The sequence below is a fragment of the Macrobrachium rosenbergii genome, chromosome 14 (assembly GCF_040412425.1).
Source record: "Macrobrachium rosenbergii isolate ZJJX-2024 chromosome 14, ASM4041242v1, whole genome shotgun sequence".
NCBI classification, from domain to species: Eukaryota; Metazoa; Arthropoda; class Malacostraca; order Decapoda; family Palaemonidae; genus Macrobrachium; species Macrobrachium rosenbergii.
The window spans coordinates 6,835,802-6,860,302 of NC_089754.1; the positions used below are offsets into that span (position 1 = coordinate 6,835,802).

At 37.7% G+C, this 24,501-nt stretch overlaps 1 protein-coding gene across 1 annotated transcript in view; it reads right to left on the bottom strand.

Annotated features, from left to right (window-relative positions):
* Positions 1 to 24,501, bottom strand: part of LOC136845480 (prolyl 4-hydroxylase subunit alpha-1-like) — a 91,300-nt gene that overhangs the window by 20,998 nt on the left and 45,801 nt on the right. Inside the window, exon 8 of the mRNA XM_067115653.1 lies at positions 10,082 to 10,255. Coding sequence (XP_066971754.1) covers positions 10,082 to 10,255 — 174 coding nt within the window. The remainder of the gene's footprint in view (positions 1 to 10,081; positions 10,256 to 24,501) is intronic.

Below are 24,501 nucleotides of genomic sequence, written 5' to 3' on the forward strand. Positions count from 1 at the left end.
TGTGTGTGTGAAAAGCTCATAGATCACAAGCACTTTATGAATTGCAATACACAGTAGATTTTTTATTAATAAGTGTGGCTAAAGGCATTGGGAAGAACCTTGAGAGAATTTTTAGCTGTTGTCTGACGTGCATCCTGATTAATAAAACTGTATACATGTTAAATATGTCAGGTATTCTTGAGACATGAGGACATCCCTGCCTCACAACAAGACTGTGAGTGAGTTCGCCGGAAATGTCCAGGTTCCGGAAAATGCGTTCGTAGGTGTGTGTTTTTTTCTTTTTCTTTTTTTTTGGGTGGAGTCCCAGGGCGTGAAGGGATTAGTTATCCCACAAATAATCATTCGAAGATCAACACTGAATATTATTAGAAGTCTTCAGTGAAGATTCTGTAGTTCGAGACCTGTCGATTAAGAATTGTGAACATTGCTGTTTGGATGTAGGAAACATTTTAAAGTTCTCAAATTATAGATTGTTCTTTTCCTTTAACATATATCTCACTTGAATTTAGCATTTTTACATTGTTTGTACTTTATAACTAACATGGGAGGAATTCCCATATCTTTATTTTATGCATTTGTTTAATAAGGGTTTTATTTGACTTCTTCAGATGTTTCACTGAGGAAGAGGTTAAAATATACTCGTTGGGAATATACTGGACTTCGGCTTATTTTGACCTATTATGGGAAAAGATTTTAAAGAGAATAATTAGTATCTTTAACATGTTTGATCAATTAGTGAACATTAGTATTCCATTTTATTTCATCTCTTGTTTCTTGCAATCCAGTTATGTTAGATTTTTGTCAAATAAATTATTTTGGGTAATGCTTGTTTCGCTGTAGACCTGAAAGAGAGAGAGAATGAGTGTGTGTATGTACAGATGTGCATTGCCAGTAGCCTTTTTGATGTGGTCACTATCAGGCTTCCAATAGATGGGACTTCTTGACTTTTTTAGCAGAAGGTAAGCAATGAGATCTACTCTCGACTGTGTAACAGATATTTTGGTGGTCAGCGGGAACTACACTTGGGTATAATTTCGTGTTTTGGTACGCTCTAAAGAGATTTATCTTACAAGGAAATTGAGATTTGTAGGAATTAGAGTGTGCCTTTTTGCTTTTTGGCTGGTATACGTGCCTCTTTGCTGACAGAGGGAGTTTTTTACAGACAAACGTGACCGCACTGCATTATCAAGTCAGTTACATTGGTTGTTCTTGTGTCGCGAGTGTTGAGTGTGTGCTTTCAAAAAGATCAAGAGGTGAATTGTGTTTATCTTTCAGGTTAGCTATGTAGCCTATTTTGCTGCCATTGTAGTGATATGGGGTTAGTGAGTGTTACAGTGGTTTTATTCTCTTGTTAGTTACTTGTAATGTGGGCTAATTAAGGGAGAGTTCTGTTGCTTTGTGGTTACATCACGAAGGCGGTGGATGGAACTTTCATTAGGGAACGGTGACGATTTTATGGTGTCATTGAGAGTGCTCTCTCGTTTTGGTCCTGGGTTGGCTTGAAGCTGATATCCCGTTCTCTCTGTGAGCCCGTTTTCTATTGAGGTTGGATTGAAGTATTTCAAGTGTTCAAGAAAATTTCTAGTTATCGATCGCGACAGCGTTTAGAATTTTTTTTTTTTATTGTTCGCATTTTGGCGTTTAGAATTTGATTTAATGGTTCACATTTGCATTAGTGTTGGAGGTATGCTTAATTTTTAACTTCTTTTTTTATTTTTTTTTCCTTTCTCTTTCTACCTTTGGGGAGTTATATGAAATTGAGATCAGGTCTAGTTCTTGGATCTTGGAGGATTATCCGTTCAGATATTATGGCAGAGGCTAACAAAGATAAGGATAAGATGACAATGTTGCACAAATTTACATCCGTAAACACTGAAATACAGCCTTTTCCTGGGCTGGTTGATGGCGTTCTTCCAGTTTCCCTCAAAATCTTTATAGAGGGGGTGTCGAGTTTTTTAATCACCAAGAAAATAACGGATGGGGCAGAAGCTTTCAATGAAGCAAAAGGCTTCCTTAGTTTAGATAAAGGAGTTATCGGACAGCGGTGCTGGAGTCATCACTTTTTGAAGTTCAGGATCTCAGGGGTGTTGTTATAATTGTAATAGGCAGGGCCATACTAAGAAGTTTTGTAGGGTGAAATATTGTGGCACTTGCAAGTTTGCATATCACAGTTGGCAGTTTTGCCTGCTTCTTAAACAGAATGAGTCTACAAGCACGCCAAAGAGTGCTGGTCTGGCAGGTAGGAGAACTCCTTGAGGGGGCTTTTCGGGAGACTCTAGGGGCCAACAAAATTTTTGGAGGACCAAGCAGCAGAAAGGGAAGAGATAAAAGGGGTTGTTCCTTGTGATATAGGACTTCTGGGTGAGCCCTCAGAGCCGAAGCCAGTGGTAAAAGGGTCTGTGTATGGGGTTGATGTGAATATCTGTATAGATACAGGTGCCTCTATTAATTTGATGAATTATGAGTTGTTCTGATCGATGTTTTCCAATCGTTCTTTGAGGCCTGCTAAAGAGACAGTATGTGATGTGCAAGCAAATAGGTTAAGGGTTTTGGGCTATGTAAATGTGTGTTTATCTCTTGAGGGTAGAACTTTTACAGAACGAATTTTGGTTATACGAGGGCTGGCGACACAAAATCTCGGTTCATATGACTGGGTATGTGGTATAACTGTTGGAGTACCTGGTGTTTTTGAACCTTACGAGGAAATGGATATAAATACAGTGGATTGATGATAATGAATTGGGTGTACATGAGGATTTGCAGGTGGATTCTGAACGTTTCTGTGGGTAGGAAGTGTTATAAGGGGGTTTTGTTGGATGATGTGGTTCTTGGTCCTGGTATGGTTTCTGTGGTGAAAGTTCGAGTGAAAGGTGTACATAAACCCAGACAGGTGTGTGTGGATGAGTGTAGCGAAAAGTTGAAGGGGGTAGTGTGTATGGTTTCTATAAGCAATGTATCAAGTTCAGGGGATACTTGGGTGGAGTTGCTAAACTGCAATGATTCAGTTCAGAACTATCAGAAGGGTACTTATGCGGTCGATTTTGTTGACTGGGTTGATGGAGATAATTCAGTTGCCATTGTCGGGGACACGTGTGAATTTTCAGAAGCAGAGTTACAGGCAAGGAGACAATGAGGGATAATTTAGCCAATGCTGGTTTTTAAGAATATATTGAGGGTGTGGAAGATTTTCTGGCTGAGTTTGCGGAAATGGTCACACTTAAAGGGGTAACAAATGTGTTAGAACACAAGGTTCATTTAGATGTTAAGACAAAGCCTATTTTTGTCCCCTTATATAGGATTCCTTTTAAGATTAGAGAATAGGTAGAGCGAGAGGTTAATAAGTGGGAGGAGGAAGGCACTGTTAGGCCCAGTTCCTCGCCTTTTAATTTTACATTGTTAGCAGTGCCTAAGAAGGATGGTTTAGTCCAGGTTTGGTGGACTTTAGGAAGTTGAACGAGAAAACCATCCCTGATCGCTATGTGGCGTGTTTGCCAGATTTGTTTTTCGAGATTGGGGGCAAGAATATTAATTCTTCAAATGATCTGATGGAAGGATACTTGCAAGTACCGCTTAGCTGGGAGAGTTGCAAGTATATGGCGTTTTCTATATGGCATTTCCTATAACATTTACTAGGCTTGTGAATACAGTTTTGCATGGCTTGTTAGGGAAATCCATTTTCGTATATATGGATGACATCTTAGTTGCCACTGATTCTGTAGAGGAACATTTAGAGGTTCTTAGGGAAGTTTTTAGGAGGCATAGGTTAGTGGGTTGGAAGATAAAATTAGCTAAGTGTAATTTTCTGAAGAAGCAGATAGTATATTTGGGTCATGTCATTTTTAAAGGGGACTAGTGTGAATGAGGATAAAGTTAGGGCAATTCTAGATTTTCCTACTCCCAAGAATAAGGAACAGATTCGGTCTTTCTTGGGCATGGCTGAATTTTTCGTAGGTTTGTGAAGGTTTTTCTACTTTAGCGTTTCCTTTGACAGATGTCTTGAGGGACGATGTGCACTTTGTATGGGATGATGGACAGCAGTCAGCCTTTCAGAATATTAAGGATGCTTTAGTTAATCCCCAGTGTTGTAGTTTCCTGATTTTGAACGTCATTTCCCTTTGTTGACAGATGAGAGTCACGATGGTATAGGAGCCTGCCTTATGCAGAAGTTCGATGGAAGACTCCACCCGATTGCATTTTACAGTAGGAAGTTTAAGACACGAGGTAGTAATAACGGCAATGGTCGGTAGTGGACAAGGAGACCTTTGCTGTAGTGTCTAGTTTGGTTCATTTGAAGATGTTATTGATGGGCAATCAAGTAGATGTTCTTACAGATCATAAGCCATTGTTGGATCTTTTCAATAAGCCGGATCTTTCCCCTAAAAGAGCTATATGGCATTTGACAATCAGGGATTTTGATGCCAAGTTTAATTATATAGATGGTAGACATAATCTTGTAGCAGACGCCCTTAGTAGAAGTTTTTTCTGATTCGGATGGTTCTCATGTATGTTATGTATCTGGAGATTTCATAGACTGGGATATTAGTTTAGTAGAATCTAAACAGGATGAAGATGAGATTTTGGCAGACACAAAAGCATTTCTTAGAGGGGATTTAGTTAGGAAGGGTTATAAGTTGCCTTTTGCAGGTCTTGAATTAGAGGGTAATTTGTTAGGAAGATTAGATACAGACTGAGAAATAGTGAGGATAAGTGTGATACGGCGCAAATAGTTGTCCCTAGGAGTTTAGTACCTACGGTTCTGGATATTGTTCACTGTAGGTCTGGCAATCCGCATTTGGGTATTGAGAAAACATATTATAATATACAGAGACAATTCTTTTGGGAGAAATGCTCGCGTCAGTGGAAGACTTTGTAAGAGGTTGTTCGGTTTGTTTGCATGTAAGCCATCAAGGGTCGTTTCTTGTAAATTCGGTTCATTCCTATTCCCAGTAGACCATTTCCTAGGGTCCATATGGACCTACTATCCAAATTCTGTGAATCTAGTTATGGCCACAGGCACCTGTTGGTGATTGTGGATGAATTAACTAGGTTTGTAGAGATTTTTCCTTTGAAACATAAGACAGTGGAGGAGGTGGCAGTCACATTCTTTAATGGATATTTGTCATTATGGGGTTCCTGAGGTGCTGATTGCAGATAATGTAAGAGAATATGTGAACAAGACATTAGAGTGTCTTATGGATGTAATGGGCATTCGGAAAGTCACTATTATTCCCTATAGACCAGAAGCTAATGGGCTATGTAAATGGGAAAATAGGCTACCCAGTGCAGGGTGCGTTCGATTTATTACCTATTCCATCAGGTGATGATACAGTTAATCGCTGATCTCTTGCTAAGAATCTTGAGTTGAAAACTCAGGATATGGTTGACAGGAGCAATTCAAAGCCAGATAGAGTTCAAGTTGCAGTGGGAGATAGGGTTTTTGTGAAAATAAATGTTATGAATCAGTTGAATTATAAACAAGATCCTAAATTTGAGGGTCCTTTTCGGGTTGTAGAGGTAAACAAGGGGAATAGACTTGTTGTTCAGGAAGAAAATACGGAGTGTCTTGGTTGACACATATATCTAAAATTAAAAAGACAGTTTAATGGGAATTGTGTGGGTTAATTCCTATGTTGTAGCCTACTGTTGTTTCTGATCATTTTTTTTTTCTCTCTCTTTTGTTTTTTTAATGGGTTTTAAAAGTGTGTGATTTTTAGTTTTGTTCTTTTTTAACTAGGGAGGACGTCTGTCCGTAGTGTTATACAAATCTTTAATTGTCTGAGTTCAGCTTTTTTTCAGTTTTTTTCTGCATAAGTGCAGCAGTTAGGAGTAGTTTTTTGTGTGTGTTGCAATAATGTCTGAGAGAGGAAAACTAGTTAAATTAGATGCAAAATACCATAGAGTTTTATAGATATATGGGTTTCTCTACTTTGCTTGTTTGTTTTTTTCTTGTTTCGGGATCTGATAACTTATAAACTTCTATATCTTTTGTTTTTTTAGATGCTGAAGTTTTGTCTGCTCATGACTTTGGGGTCATGGCAGGGGTCATGGCATGGATTCCGTAGTGAGGTTAGGCCCAGGTGTTATTACAGAAGAAGACTATGATGTATGGTTGTCGTCTGACTCGGTAACTTTGAGTATAGGGTTTGAGGATATAGGTTCAGCAAGTGATGAACTTGAAGCATCCCAGAATAAAGTTCAGTTACCAGGAATCCGTTGCAGGGTTGGCTAACCGAACTTAATGCTGCAGCTGTGAGAGTCCAGGATAAGATTAAGAAGACTTTAACAAGACTTTCAAATTTAGGTTCTTCGACTTCTCAGCTTTCTTCTAGAAGGAGTAAGAGGGCTGAGCCATTGTTAATTGGAGCCATTCTGGTCATAGGAATTCTTGCTAGAATTTCGACTGCTAATTTGGTGAAAACTGAACAGGTATCGGCAGAATTAGCTAGCCAAGGTAAAACTTTGATGATTTTACGAGATAGTAATGAGAAATTACGAGAGGGTTTTGAGACATTAAGGACGTCTTTAAAGGAGTTATTGGTCACAGATGATAGGATGTAGGGAGACTTAGATGTTACAATAGTTTTGTCTTCTTGTCAAACTTCCTTGTTGAATATTGAGAAAGAAGAGGAATCCATATTATCAGAAATTCAAATACAGGTTAAGGCAGTGGTTGCTGCTGTTAAGGGGCAAATTTTGGAGATATTCTACCTCTCGGATCTTTAAAATTGACTTTAATGAGATGCAGCATATCTGTATGGTTCACAGGTAATTTTACTGGGGAGAATTTGTATTGCTAATATGGGATTTTAAGCAAAAGTGTCTGATAGGGGTTGCTTGTGGAAATTCCAGTTAGTAACTTGAAATCGTTTCATAGTTATATCATACAACCTTTTCCTAGTGGTTTTAATGGTTTGGTAATAGTATGGGATAGTGAGGAGACTATGTACCTTTTTGGGGACCAGTTTCAATCCTCGGCTCTTAATTATAAGTCAGGGTGTGTTTAGTTCATGATAGATATATTTGTGACCGTAGTATCTTTACGCTCGTAAAGGTTGACTGGTTAGGATGTGAAAAGATGTTAGTACATAACCAGACTCCTCCTGACTGTGACTTTCGAATGTTCCAACATGAGTACAAGGTGGCCTCTATGAAGACTCTTAACGCAGCGTTCTGTAACGAATGTGAGATGTCCATCCAGTGCCATAATTCATCGAATACGTTTCTTTTGCTTGAATCCCGCCTTTTCGATGCGGCATGTAGACTGGTCACGCTGAAGTTTTGAGTTCTGGCCAAGAGTGTCTTCAACCCTACTACTCATATCTGCATGCAGCATTTTCATGGGGAACATCAAGTCGTTCCGGTGCCGCCTTTAAGGGGAATGATCACCACAATTCCACCACTTCCTCCAATGCTGGAAGACGAGCCTTTCCCTGTGCTGAATCAGTACCTCCTCATCACTACTTTATCAGTAATCGGGCCTTTGTCATCACACTCTTCATGAAGTGGGGCATTTCTCGTGTACGAAAACATTATGTGAGTAAACCCTCACCTGAAGATCAGTTTGTCAGGGGTGTGACTGTCCATTTAATGCATGAATCTAGCAATTAATGATTGCTATCTCCCTAGTGCTGGGGGCAGCACTTCTTTGTGGTGGCCAAACATCTGAAAAGCTCATAGGCCACAAGTAATTTATGAATTACAATACACATTAGATTTTTTATTAATAAGTGTGGCTAAAGGAATTGGGAAGAACCTTGAGAGAATGTTTAGTTGTTGTCTTACGAGCATCCTGTCTAGGTTCCGGGAAATGTGTTCGTAGGTGTGTTTTTTTTGGGTGGAGTCCCAGGGTGTGAAGGGATTAGTTATCACACAAATGGTTATTCGAAGATCAACAACGAATATTATTAGAAGTCTTCAGTGAAGAGTCTGTGGTTCGAGGCCTATCGATTAAGAATGTAAACATTGCTGATTGGAGGTAGGAAACATTTTAGATTTCCCAAACTGTAGGTTGTTTTTTTCATTTAACATATAGCTCACTTGAATTTAGCATTTATACATTGTGTGTTCTTTATAAGTAACATGGGAGGAATTCCCATATTTCTATTTTTATGCATTTGTTTAATAAGGGTTTTATTTGACTTCTTCGGATGTTTCGCTGAGGAAGAGGTTAAAATGTACTCATTGGGAAAATACTGGACTTCGACTTATTTTGACTTATTGTGGGAAAAGATTTTAAAGAGAATAATTAGTATCTTTAACATGTTTGATCAGTTGGTGAACATTAGTATTCCATTTTATTTCATCTCTTGTTTTTTGCAATCCAGTTATGTTAAATTTTTGTCAGATAAATTATTTTGGGTAATGCTTGTTTCGCTGTAGACCTGAAAGAGAGAGCATGAGTGTGTGTATGTACAAATGTGCACTGCCAGTAGCCTTTTTGATGCAGTCACTATCAAGCTACCAATGGGACTTCTCGACTTTTTAGCAAAAGGTAAGCAATAAATCTGTGTAACATATATATATATATATATATATATATATATATATATATATATATATATATATATATATATATATATATATATATATATATATATGTGTGTTTGTGTGTGTGTGTGTATGTATGTATGTATGCATATGCATATATATATATATATATATATATATATATATATATATATATATATATATATATATATATATATATATGTGTGTGTGTGTGTGTGTGTGTGTGTATATATATATATATATATATATATATATATATATATATATATATATATATATATATATATATTATATATATATATGTGTGTGTGTGTGTATATATATATATATATATATATATATATATATATATATATATATATATATATATATATATATACAGTAAGTGTGTAACATGAGTTTATGCAAATATCTCCAAAATTGAAAGAATAAGTAATTTTGAGAAGAAAATGTTTTATAAAGATATGCACTGTAAGGCTTCGTTTAACGGTGAGGGAAAATTTAAAATAACCATTCATCATCAGTACTGCTCTCAGGTGAGTAAGATGGTGTATGGGATGTCAGAGTAGTGAGGGGTGGGGTGGTAAAGAAAAAGGATGGAGCTTTTAGGTTGATGTCAATAAAATACCTCCCAATCAAAAGTATTTTTAGGTATTGAACAAAATAATGTATGCATCATTGAAACCCTCTCCTCCCCATCAATGGTATTCATTGGACACCAATAAAAAAAAAAGCAAGCCTAACTGAATATCCCCTCCATCAAAAGGCTCATTCATTAGACATCTATCAAAGATTTAAAATTTATATATTGTTAAAAATGTCTCATTCTCAATCAAAAGTATTGATCTGACACCGCTCATAGGCATATGCTAATCATGACTCCTGATTCAACAATTCTGTCACGAGGCAGCAGGGCAGACTGCACTAGAATCCAGCAATCATAAATAAATGTTGCCTAGCAACCTTTACACTACTTACTTGATATGTAAAGCCATATGGTACTGCTGTAAACTAATAATTCAAATTAGATTATTTGCAAGAAAAAAAATAATTAAAAGAGGAGCAATCCACTTGACTCGTTCACTTTACACACACGCACACGCATACACCATCCCCATCCCAGGCTACTCCGACCTTCCATTAACAACCTCCTTCGCCTGAGAGCAGAGTTAATCATGAACAGTTATTTTAAAATTTCCCTCACCAACAAATGAAGCTTTAAAATGTAAATCTTTATAGAACATTTTCTGCTAAGAATTACTCTTTCCTTTCATTTCCCGAAATATTTGCCTAAACTTGTGTTAGACCCTGTATGTACATACATACATACATATATAAATATATATGAATATTTAACACATACATATATATATGTATATTCATATATATACATATACATATATGTGTATATATATATAAGTGTGTGTGTGTATGTGTATGCATGTATGTAGAATAGGAGGGTTGAGCCGTTACTTGGCAAAAGAAGAATTACTAAAACTTGTAAGGGAGACTGGCTCAGACTGAGGCCCGAAAGTAAATGTATGTAACTGAATAGCGTTGCCATAAACCATACCTGAGACTTTGCACGGTCCTTGATAGCTTGACCTTCCTTGTCTGAGATCACATCGTAGAAGACGTACATCTCAGGATCGTGGTGTACGTGCTCGACCTTGATGGGTCGGAGAATCAGGTACGGTGATCCTCGAGATGATATGTAGCACTTGAGGTTGACTGCCGTCTCGTTAGTCTGTTGAAAACAATCGATTCTTTCAGGCACCGGATTCTAAAAAGGTCACTTGGAAAGGTTTGCCTTTATACAGTGAACTGACAATAAACCTCATTGCTTATTGTCCCATTCCAAATCAATCATTTGCCCGGTCTAAACAAACTTACAACAATAATCACTCTGGAAATTTTTTCCTTTTTCACAAAAGGTGAAGTGATTTCCAATGTACACGCTTTTCGTGACAACACAGAAAAATGAAATAGACTTCTTTACTGAGACTCATTAACCAAATAACTTCCATATCTATATTTTGCATGAGGAGATTGACTGCTCTCTCTCTCTCTCTCTCTCTCTCTCTCTCTCTCTCTCTCTCTCTCTCTCTCTCTCTCTTCTTACATATATTTGTTTATGGAGCAAACATTTCTCCAGAAATTCATGAAAACGTGATTTTCGAGCTCATATCAAATTTTTCCGTTCCCCAGGAATACTTTAAGCATAAGTTGTTGTAACTGATATAACCTTACTTTGCGCTCTCTTTATCGAACGTTCATTATGCAGCTAATATTGAGGTGAATTTACATTTTATTAATTTTTCATCTCTTGGCAAAACCAAACTGTATGAGAGGACTGAAGATATTCTAAGAAATTTTGTTTTTATTTGCAAAATGATGCTGAACATGACTTCTAAGATATTGTTGCACTAATATGGAAATTTCATGAGGGATTTTATCATAAGAAAGTAAGAAGTCCAAATTCACCTCGATTTTATGAGAAGCCCGTCAGCTCTCGGTGATTTTTTGCTAAAACTTTTCTGCATTAGAAGGAAGGCTTATATTATGATATGATATAATATACTGTGTTGTCAGGGATAATGTATTTCCAAGAGGTCGTTCACGCAACCAGGTGTGTGACTGATCGGTGCATAGTTCCACTTACTTGGCGATGATGCGGTAATATTCCGTAACGAATGGTTGATGTTGGGATCATATTAGCCTTTAATTCGAATACTTCTTAGAATGTTTGATAATTTAGAAAACACTAGTATGGTGCTTCATTTACAATATACTCTTTCAGATATTTTATTGCTACGTTTACTGTAATAATAAATTGTAGTGTCTTATGTTACCTAAACAGAACTTTTATCCAACGTTATAATTAACATTTGACGAAAATTCGGTGGAGAAAAAAACATTATTATACCACTAAAGGAAAAATTCCTCCTGCTTACAACCTAATAATTCATATCCAGCGATAAAGAAATCTTCAAAATATAAAAACGGCTTCACCTGCATATACTAGACATAAAACTAGATTTGAGTAAATGTGAAAGCATTTGGAAGGGAAACGAGGCTGTAAGTTTCCTCACCAACAGAGAATTTCCACGACACAAGGAAAAGTATTCAGTGTCTAGGAACCTGCAATGGATGCCGGGGAGATCAGGTGAGGGAAGAACTTGGGGTCATGTGAGGAATGTTTCTCATCATGCTGAAAAGAGGTCAGTCAAAATTGTAATGAAATATTTCGAGGATGTATATAAAACCTCTGAACGAGGGTTCTAAAGAAATTTATAAAGTTTCTGAATATATGTTATATAAGAACTTTATAATATTCCTGAATTAATGCTTTAAAGAAATGTATGAAATGTCTAAATAAATGCTATAAAAAGGACAAAATATCCGAGTAAATACTTTAAAGGAATTTACTCAATTATTAAACAGATGTTATAAAAAAAAGATAAAATGTCCAAGCAAATGCTTGAAAAATGTATAAAACCTCTAGATAAATGCTATGAAAAAAATACAAAAGGTCCAAGTAAATGCTTTAAAGAAATATATAAAATCTCTAGATAAATGCTATGAAAAAAGGCAAAATATCAGTAAGTGCTTTAAAGAAATATATAAAATCTCTAGATGAATGCTATAAAAAGACAAAATGTCCAAGTAAATGCTTTAAAAGAAATATATAAAATCTCTAGATGAATGCTATAAAAAGACAAAATGTCCAAGTAAATGCTTTAAAAGAAATATATAAAATCTCTAGATGAATGCTATAAAAATGACAAAATGTCCAAGTAAATGCTTTAAAGAAATATATAAAATCTCTAAATAAATGCTATAAAAAAACAGACAAAATGTCTAAGTAAATGCTTTAAAGAAACGTACCTACAGATAGATGTTGTAACAAAAAGGACAAAATGTTCGAGCAAATGCCTGAAAGAAATGCATAAAATTTCAAAGATAAACACTATAAGAACGATAAAATGTCCGAGTAAATGCTTGAAAGATATGTAATGGAATTTCTTGAGAAATGCTATTAAAAAAGAACAAAATGTCCGAGTAAATGATTTAAAGAAATTTATAACTATTCTAGACAAATGCCATAAGCAACAATGAAATGTCCGAGTAAATGATTTAAAGAAATTTATAAATTTTCTAGGTAAATGAAATGTCCGAGTAAATGCTTTAAAGAAATGCACGAAATTTTTAGATAAATACCATAAAAAACGGTAAAATGTCAGAGTAAATGCTTTAAAGAAATGGATAGAATTTCTAGAGAGACGCTATCTATAAAAAAAAGGATACAACTTCAGAGTAAATTCTTTAAATAAATATTTAAAATTTCTAGATAAATGCTATAAAAAGGGATAAAATGTCAGAGTAACTGCTTTAAAGAAATGTATAAAAGTTCTACATAAATTTCATGATAAAATGGATAAGATGTCGAGCAAATGCTTTAAAGATATGTATACATTTTTTAAATAAATCCATAAAAAACAGAACTGCTGAACAAATGCTTCAAAGAAAATTTCCAAATCAATGTCTAAAAAATGTATATAACTATGATTAATACTATAATTAAATGGCTCAAGTGCTTCAAAGAATGTACAATATTTATGAAATGGATCAAATGTCTGAGTAAACGATGTGAACAAATGCGTAAAATTTCTGAATAAATGCTTTAAAGAAATATAAAATGTCTGAATAGAAGCAATAAAGAAACTGATAAAAAATCTGAGTAAATGCTTGCAAGAACGGTATAAAATCTCTGTAAATACTTTAAAGCAATTCATTTTAAGAAATTATAATATTTCTGATTAAATGTTTTAAATAGATATATAGAATTTCTGAATGATTGCTTTGAAAAATATATAAAATTTCTGAATAATGTTGTAGGGAGATGGAAGACAATGCTAAGTGAATGATGTTTCCATCGTATAAATGTGGGAAGTTCACAAATGGATATAACATTCACGGTATTTTCCATTACTAAAACGTATGAAATTTCCTAGTTAAGGCCATATTTGATGAAAACTTTCGTGATATAGACTTTGATTTCCATTGAAGGAAAATATTATTTTTAAAAACAAGGAAATACCGTGCCCATCCTAATAAAGAATTGCTGGAAAATCTTGTATAAATATCACATTCAAGGTGAATATAAAAGAGCAGAAAATTCCAAGATAAATGTGACGATCAAGGTACATATCTGTTATACTGAAAAGTAAGACATACCTGAATAAAACTCATACTCATTACAAATATCTGTGACAGGTAATTGTGTTATTCAAGGTGAACAGATTATTGTCAAGACAAATCCAAAATAAAGTCCACGTTGAGTGAAAATACATTTTTATGAAAATGTTGTGAATTCTGAAATGAACGCAGTATTTAAAGAAAATATCTGAAAAAGATATAAAGACATTTCCCAAATAAATGGCCCATCTAAGTAAACTCATTTTCTAATACTATTGAGATTTCAAAATGAATGTAACATTCAAGAGAAATCCCAAACAAACGTCAATTTTTATATGTACATAAACACACACACATATATATATATATATATATATATATATATATATATATATATATATATATATATATATATATATATATATATATATATATATATATATATATATATATATATATATGATATTTTTTATCACATCACCGTGATTCATATACAATCAGAAAGCTACAAACGTCCTTTAATATCAATTCGCTCTACCTCGGAAATAATATATTTTCATATATGTTACCGAAGGGAATTTTTAGTTGATAATAAGTACGCCGTCCCGTGGGCTCGAACCAACGAAGGACAGGAACTCAGGACTACAGGGACGCATTAACCCAGTCGGCCACAAGAGAGGTATAAGTGGATATCGGCTCCCATCAACTCACCCGTCGAACTCAGGTGTTTTGCATTTGGAGACGATATCCACCCACCTCTGCCATGTTGACCGTGTAATGCGTTTGTCGCACCAGCCATATTATGACTTTTATCACATCACCGTGATTCATATACAATCAGAAAGCTACAAACGTCCTTTAATATCAATTCGCTCTACCTCGGAAATAATATATTTTCATATATGTTACCGAAGGAATTTTTTTTTAGTTGATAATAAATTACGCCGTCCGTGGGCTCGAACCAACGAAGGACAGGAACTCAGGACTACAGGGACGCATTAACCCAGTCGGCCACAAGGAGGTATAAGTGGATATCGGCTCCCATCAACTCACCGTCGAACTCAGGTGTTTTGCGTTTTGGAGACGATATCCACCACCTCTGCCATGTTGACCGTAATGCGTTTGTTTATGCGCCAGCCATATTATGACTTTTATCACATCACCGTGATTCATATACAATCAAGCTACAAACGTCCTTTAATATCAATTCGCTCTACCTCGGAAATAATATATTTTCATATATGTTACCGAAGAAATTTTTAGTTGATAATAAGTACGCCGTCCCGTGGGCTCGAACCAACGAAGGACAGGAACTCAGGACTACAGGGACGCATTAACCCAGTCGGCCACAAAGAGGCATAAGTGGATATCGGCTCCCATCAACTCACCCGTCGAACTCAGGTGTTTTGCATTTGGAGACAATATCCACCCACCTCTGCCATGTTGACCGTGTAACGCGTTTGTCGCACGCAACCATATTATGACTTTTTTTATCACATCACCGTGATTCATATACAATCAGAAAGCTACAAACGTCCTTTAATATCCAATTCGCTCTACCTCGGAAATAATATATTTTCATATATGTTACCGAAGGAATTTTTTTAGTTGATAATAAGTACGCCGTCCCGTGGGCTCGAACCAACGAAGGACAGGAACTCAGGACAACAGGGACACATTAACCCAGTCGGCCACAAGAGAGGTATAAGTGGATATCGGCTCCCATCAACTCACCCGTCGAACTCAGGTGTTTTGCATTTGGAGACAATATCCACCCACCTCTGCCATGTTGACCGTGTAATGCGTTTGTCGCACGCAGCCATATTATGACTTCTTATCACATCACCGTGATTCATATACAATCAGAAAGCTACAAACGTCCTTTAATATCCAATTCGCTCTACCTCGGAAATAATATATTTTCATATATGTTACCGAAGGGAATTTTTTTAGTTGATAATGAGCACGCCGTCCCGTGGGCTCGAACCAACGAAGGACAGGAACTCAGGACTACAGGGACACATTAACCCAGTCGGCCACAAAGAGGGTATAAGTGGATATCGGCTCCCATCAACTCACCGTCGAACTCCAGGTGTTTTGCATTTGGAGACAATATCCACCCACCTCTGCCATGTTGACCGTGTAATGCGTTTGTCGCACGCAGCCATATTATGACTTCTTATCCATCACCGTGATTCATATACAATCAGAAAGCTACAAACATCCTTTAATATCCAATTCGCTCTACCTCGAAATAATATATTTTCATATATGTTACCGAAGGAATTTTTTTTTTTAGTTGATAATAAATGCACGCCGTCCCGTGGGCTCGAACCAACGAAGGACAGGAACTCAGGACTGGGGGACGCGTTTGATCGGCCACAAGAGATGTATAAGTGGATATCGGCTCCCATCAACTCACCCGTCGAACTCAGGTGTTTTGCATTTGGAGACGATATCAACCCACCTCTGCCATGTTGACCATGTAATGCGTTTGTCGCACGCAGCCATATTATGACTTTTATCACATCACCGTGATTCATACACAATCAAAGAAATACAAACGTCCTTTAATATCCAATTCGCTCTACCTCGGAAATAATATATTTTCATATATGTTACCGAAGGGAATTTTTAGTTGATAATAAGTACGCCGTCCCGTGGCTCGAACCAACGAAGGACAGGAACTCAGGACTACGGGACGCATTAATCCAGTCGGCCACAAGAGAGGTATAAGTGGATATCGGCTCCCATCAACTCACCCGTCGAACTCAGGTGTTTTGCATTTGGAGACGATATCCACCCACCTCTGCCATGTTGACCGTGTAATGCGTTTGTCGCACTGCCAACCATATTATGACTTTTTATCACATCACCGTGATTCATATACAATCGAAAGCTACAAACGTCCTTTAATATCAATTCGCTCTACCTCCGGAAATAATATATTTTCATATATGTTACGAAGGGGAATTTTTAGTTGATAGATAAGTACGCCGTCCGTGGGCTCAAACCAACGAAGGACAGGAACTCAGGACTACAGGGACGCGTAACCAGTCGCCACGGGCGGCGTATTTATCATCGCTAAAAAAAAAGTCCCCTTCCGGTAACATATATGAAAATATATTCTTTTCGGGTGGCTAAGTATGATAAACGTTCTTTCTAGCTTGATATATGTAAATCACGGTGATGCATAAAGTCATAATATGGCTGCGTCGGCTAAACGCATTACACGGTCAACATGGCAGAAACGATGAATATCGTCTCCAAATGCAAAACACCTGAGTTCGACGGGTGAGTTGATGGGAGCCGATATCCACTTATACCTCTCTTTGTGGACGACACGCGTCCCTGTAGTCCTGAGTTCCTGTCATTCGTTGGTTCGAGCCACGACGGCGTACTTAGCTATCAACTGAAAAAATAAATAAAAATTCCCCTTCGGTAACATATATGAAAATATATTATTTCAATAGAGCGAATTGGATATTAAAGACACGTTTTTCTTCGATTATATATATATATATATATATATATATATATATATATATATATATATATATATATATATATATATATATATATGTATATATATAAATATATATATATATATATTTGATTCAATTTTTCTCTTAAAAATTCTGGAAATTCCCAAATACACAACAAGCACATGGAAAATAATTCTTATAAAAATACTTGATATATCTACAAAGAAAAAAAAACTATATTAAAAATTAACATTTCAAAGTTCACAAGAAATTCCACAATGTAAAACTCAAGGAATATTCCTCTTGCAAGGCGTTGAAAATCCACCCACCTCACCCCGCCCCCCAGCCACAAATACGGTATTTGAGGCAAAGATCATATTTATGCAGAAAATTCTGATATTTAAGATAAATATAGACATACAAGAAATTCCTAAATAAATATCTCACTCATGGAAAATGCTCAAGAAGTCATCATCAGAGATGCCAAGACAAATGTAACATTCAGAGTTGCCTCCTTAACATAACGGAAGGAGTATGACACTCAAGGTATAACTTCTATTAGAAAGGAAGACCTGTATCATCGCTAGCGCATTAGAGGCTACACTTCATATGAATCAGTAAATATTATCCAGTTCAGACTCTGAGTAGTCTAGTTTGATGAAAAGAAATGAAACACTGAAGAGTACAAGGGTAATCTGCTATCTTAAAAATAATCTGAAAAAAGAGACAATTCAGAGGTTCTCAGATACCAAATGCACTCATAAACTTGAGTTTTGCTACTCTTTTTTTTTTTAATGACTCTTCACACTATGTGCATCATCATTTTGTTTCCCATTAGTTCTTCAGTTTTTATTTCTTTATATTTCTATAATCCTTTTAGCTTTTATCTCTACAATAATAATAATAATAATAATAATAATAATAATAATAATAATAGTGGATTACCTCTTCAGCCACAGGAGCCTTAAGATCATCAATGAGTCCTTTCATATCTGGAGTAGTGGCAATTGCTCCTGCGTAATTGTACCATTGCCATGCATTAACGTACTGACCCTCATAGTGACTCTCGTTGGCAATTCTTATACAGTCGTAAACGCTAAGGACTAAGTTAAGCAAAGAAAGGAAAATGTCAGTACAATTGTTGCGACTGACAGGGTAACTGTATCACATTGTCTTGGGTGTGCCTGAGTATGATATATATATATATATATATATATATATATATATATATATATATATATATATATATATATATATATATATATATATACACACACACACATCATAAATCAAAATAGGTAAGATGAAACAGAGAATCAAATGATGTTTTAATGTGATTTTTTGTAAGAAGTTTTTTTTAATCATTGCAGCCCTGAAAATGCGACTATAGCAGTGTCGTGAAATTGTCGGCATAATAAACTATTTGTAATAATGGTGCCCTTTCCCTTCACCTTCGGACTATATGTATATATACATGCATATATTTACATACATATATACATATATATACACATATATATACATATATATACATATATACATAAACATATATATAAATATGTGTGTATGTATATATACATATACATATATATAAATATATATGCATATGTATATACATATGTATATACATATACATATATATATACATATACATATATACATATGTATGTACTGTGTATATATATATATAATATATATATATATATATATATATATATATATATATATATATATATATATACTATATATATATAATATATATATACACCTATCTCCAAGTACATTATTTTAAGTTTCTATTAAGCTATTTTTCATTTTTACATTTCTTGCATTTTCAGACTAAGTGACGGAGTGGAGTAGCCATGGCGGCTAACGACTCGGAGGAAATCAGATGGGTTGACCGAATCTGGGCTATAATCTTCAGAGAGGCCAGGGATGTTGGCGCATCCTTCATTTCACGTTCCTGGATGGCTAAATACATTAAAAGAGATGAATCCTTTGTTAAAAGAAACTGGAACAAAAATCCAGGTGACTGTCATCGTGAAAAGAGTGAGAATCTTGGAAGGCCTGAAGTCCTTTCTCAGGAGTCAAAAGACATCATAGCTGAGGCAAAGGGTAGACCAAGAACGTCTTTACATAAATCGGCGCTTGAACTAAAAGCAAAAAGGGGAAAGAAGAAGTTATGAGTGCTGTATATAGTGATTGAAAAAATCTGAGTATCAAGCCATTTCATGTTATCAGCGACCCAGCATCACTCAGCAACAGAGAGAAGACCGTGCATGGTATTGTGGTTCATTTCTTAAAGACTGGGTTGAAGCTGACTTTCTCCATGTTGCTGCATCAGATGAATTCTTTATTTACAGAGTCAGGAAGCCAAATCATAAAAATGACATCATTTGGGCTGCAAAGTTGGATGATATCAGCGATGACGTGCGCTATCACTAAGTTGTGAAATTTCCTGAATGTTTGGGAATTTTTCTCTGTTTCACGCGCAAATGGTTAATGTGGATCATCAAAGAAAAAGGACAGTCATGGAATGGCGAATACTTCAGAGAAACTGTGCTTACTGGTGGCGTATTTCCTTTCCTCAAAGATCCTGAAAATGTGTTATCTGTTGAAAAAGTCACATTTTTGCATGATAAGGCACCATGTTTCAAGGCTCTTCAGACACAGGAGCTGCTTCGAAACAGTGGTATCGATTTCTTTTCATCAAGTGAATTTCCAGGTAGCTCCCCTGACCTTAATGTGGGTGAAAACATTGGTAGTATCTTAAAGGATCATGTTGAAGCACGCACAGTGAACTATGATGGTATACCAAGCCTTGACGACCTGCGAAGAGAGGTGACTGAAGTGCTCCGGGAAATGGAGTTTGAGTCTCCAATTTTTTGAGATTTGTTGAAATCATACCCCTCAAGAATGCAGGCTGTGGTAAAGGCAGATGGAGGCAACACAAAATATTAAATGCTCCGAGAGAAACTTAAATAAATACCTGTTCTGAATTACCTTTGTTTTTGTCCATATCAATTTTAGTTTATGCTGTAGAGGGGGGCCTCTAATTTCGAAACAGCCTGTATATGTATATGTATATATATGTATATGTATAGATATATACATATACATATACTGTACTGTACATATACATATATTATATACATACATATATATATACATATATATACATACATATATATATATATTGTATATATACATATATATACATATATATTGTTACGTGTGAGGGCTTGGCTGATGAGTTTATTACTTCATTTACGTAATTTATAAGGTCCTGCATGCCAAGGACACACGTAACCTGTCAATGGCTTCTAAATTAACCTCAAAAACAGCTGTTTAAATAATCAAGGTTGCTGATCAAGGAAATTAACCTCAACACAAAGAATATACGTTAACTAAAATTACAATAAACATGCTTGACTTGAACGCAGTCAATCTACTCGTTAATATGGTATTAAAAACACAGCGGCTCTTCCAAACAATGGATTCGAGACACAAGGCTGTATAAAAGATTTGAACTGACTTGCTTAACCTTCCCTAATTCCTAGTTACTTCACTGGAATAGTTGGATGACGTTAAAAAATAAAAATTATACTTAATCTAGACTTCGTAAAAGCAAAATGCTTGGGTAATTATGGTGGCGAAAGACTGGAACAAAGGGAAATGGAAATAAGGAAGAGATACTTGTAACGCGACGAAGTTTTGAACGAAAATTCCAGACTTACTGTTATACGAAGGTTACTGTGCATCAACAGACAATCGGAAGTTCTGGGATGAATTCGCCACTTCACTAGTAACATAGACTATAGACAAAGAATAAAAAGCCGAGACGCATATACCTGGTCCAACCTAGCTGGGTCAAAAACAGGGGCGTCCGTTCATGCCCTCGGGGGTCTGAAACTGTCAAAAACATTCGCCCAAGAGAACAACAGGTAAAAGCTTAAGGCCACCTATCACCAGGGTTAACTGTGACTTTCCCATGAGTTAAATGCCTAATGCTACCTATCCTTGCTATGAACGAAAGTTAAAATTTTGAATCATTCTACGCGAACCCGACTGATACACCCGTCTTTTCCTGTCTTGGTCAGTCTGATATTACTACAAATAAATGCATCGAGGGTACATTCTATTGTATTCCCTAGCCTAACCTATCCTAACCCGACCATAGCACCAACATAAGAGTGAATGTTCTAACTAAATTACAAAGTTTTTTGTGTTTAATACAATTAGTAATTACCAGTTAATTCATGAGGGTTGCCTCATATGACAAATGGGTGCCTCACTGAGGTCTTAGGCCATGTGTGTCATGAGCATAGTGGCTCTTTTCACAATAGTTAAGATTATCTGAAGTTAGTTACACTACTTACGTGATTACTGTGGCTCGGTGGTAAGTGGAAGGGACAAGGCTACTAATCTGACGTACGGTATTTAATGTGGTCTAGGCTATGTATGAGAAAAGAGATCGCGCTGGCTACCTCCTCTGGGCAAGGGGCCAGGATCACTCTAAGGTGGTAGGGCACTGAGCCGAAGGGGCACTAGTGCCAGGATGAGCTTATGGCTCGGCAACTACTGGGCTCTCTTCCGCCCCTTCTTCTTCTTCTTCGGGTTCCTCCAAGGCCTATCAGTATCAGGCCTAAGAGGTGATGAGGGCACTGACTCTGGGGACAGGCCATAAGGACTAGCGGGCGTGAAGTCAGGGGCAACTTCATAAGCTACAGGAGGGCTCCCTACTCTGGCTGCTGCGACAACCGGAGCAAGAGCGATCTCGACTTCTGCGTCCAAGGAGGCCAGTTCCTGGTCTTCCAGAGACGGTGTAACATTTTGATCCTCCAGGGGTTCATCCTCTGGGGTCAGATTTGGTGAAGAAGAAGTCTCGGGTGCTGGAGGCTCTCCAGTTGCAATGATCAAAGGCAGGGGGAATCCTGAATCTCCCGGAGGAGGATTCACCTCATGATTTAGACCCGGCATAGGGCATTCGTAATTGATAGCTCAACGTCCGTGACGGACGGAGCGTGGCACTGCTCAGTGCTCGCAAGAGGCACTGGCAGCAGTTGAGGGTTAGGCGTGCCTGACAAGGGGTCCGGAGGGACGAGACCTCGCAGATGACTTGAAATTGGCTGCGGCAGAGATTCCTGCCCGGCTGGAGATCCGAGCCTCTCGGAGAGTCTTGTTCGGGGGTGTCCGCTGGGCGTTGCTTACTTGGGCAGCCCTCCCAATTTCTGGAGTGGCCTGTCCACTTGCACGCGGCATGTCTCTTCGGGGAGAGGGAGGACCTCTTTGTGGGCCAGCCCTTCGCGACTGGAGAGGACTAGGCCTAGAATGGTTCAGTGTGTGCCCCTTCCGCTGACCACTTCGGTGGGCGGAAGGTGGGGTTTTGCCCTTATCGGGTTCTCCTACAGTCAGGGCCTCCGTGGAGGAGGTAGCGTGGCTGCGAAGTGGCATTGGTGACGGGCTTCCCCAGAGAAGGTCCCGACCCAACAGGAAGTCCACTCCGGGTCGAATTCCACCCACCACGCCAAGGCAGTGGAGTAGCGTGCCCCAAGGTGTCATGACCTGGAGCTCGACGCGTTAAGGAGCGGTAATGGTGTGACCCTCTATCACTTCATTTCCCACGGGGTTTTGTAAATCGACCATGGTACCGGCTGGCACTTGGCGATCAGGCTAATGTCTGCCGCAGTGTCTACAGAGACCGGAAGGGTCACGGGCAGGCTAGCGCTCTGAAGAGGGGCCACCAAGATGGACTGGGTTCCCAGTCTCTCGGGGTAAAGGATCTGTTGCGGCCCAGCCGCAGAGAATGAGGTGCTAATGAGGTTGACGAACTTTGTGGTGGGGACATGATGTGGACAGGCCGGAGATCCAGCACTGTAGTGGCTGGCAGCACCACAGGATTTGCACGGGCCTCTTGGATGGGCTCGGTGGCCTGCAGTATTGATTGATTAATTGTGGGTTATCTGACGTCACAACTACCAGGGTCACCGACACCGAATACTAAATGTGATCTTTTCACTTTTATAGTATGTTATAAAAATTAAAATTAAAATTCATCTAAACAGAACTACGTATAAATTTGATTAAAAAGAAAAAAGCAATAACGATAAATGGAAAAATAAATAAACATATACAATTCTGCTAAAAAGAACTATTAATAAATTTGATCCGATAAACAGTATAACTTAAAATATATATATATATATATATATATATATATATATATATATATTATATATATATATATATATATATATATGCCTAAATTTCTTTTGACTGTCAAATATATTTGAGAAGACCAGCTTCTTTTGGCTTGCAGTAACTGCAGGAGGAGAGGGTTGAGCGGATGAATCGGGAGAGGAGTTCTGGCTGGTAGTAGGCTGCTTATTAGTGCCTAGTTGATATCGGCACTCAGCTTCAGCATGCCCCACCTTCTTACAGCGGGTGCCTGTAGGCTTCCTCGGCAGTCCATTCTTCAGGCGAGTTGAGTTCGAGAGGTAGGCCGGCGGAACGATGCGCCTCTGAGAGGTGCTGTGAGACTGGTTAAAAGTTTCCCATGAATCAGCCCTGCGGCAGGCTTCCATAAGTGTGGTGGGCTGCTTATTGTTAAGATATACAGCAAGGGGCCCAGGCACACATTGGTAAAGGTCTTCTAGCATGGTCCGATTGAAGAGATCCTCAAACGTTGTGCAGGCCAAGGAGTCAAACCAGCGGGTACCAGACTGGGTCTTGTGACAGGCCCATTCGGTCCAGGACCAGCCGACTTCCTTGGCAAGACCTCGGAACCGCTGTCTCCATTTATCTGGGGTTATTTCGTAGGCCTTCGTAATGACTCTACGAACTTCCACCATGTTGCCTCTCTGGCTCTTCTCCAGTGAGCGAAGCGCTGCCTTGGCTTTTCCCTCCATATGCTTGGCTAGTATTAAGGCCACATCTCCGTCTCCGGTGCTGTAATGTCCGAAGAGAGCCTGGTTTCCTCCAGCCATGCTTCTGGCTTGTCCTCAGCCCACTTGGGGACGAGGGAATTGATGCTCGAAATTGGAGCATTTGGTGCAGCAGGTGTAAGGCTGGAGGCTTGCTGTCTAGCCATAGCTTTGGCATTCTCCTGTTTTGCTCTTTCCAGCTCAAGCTCTTTTTCCTTGAAGGCTAACTCATGCTGTTTTCTCTTCTCCTTTCTTCTCTGTCTTCTTCTAGCTGCCTCTGCTCAGCTTCATACCTCCTCTGCTCGGCTTCATACGCCCTCCGTTCTTCTTCATACTTCCTCTGTTCAGCTTCATAATTCCGCCGTTCGAGTCTTTCTTCCTTCTCC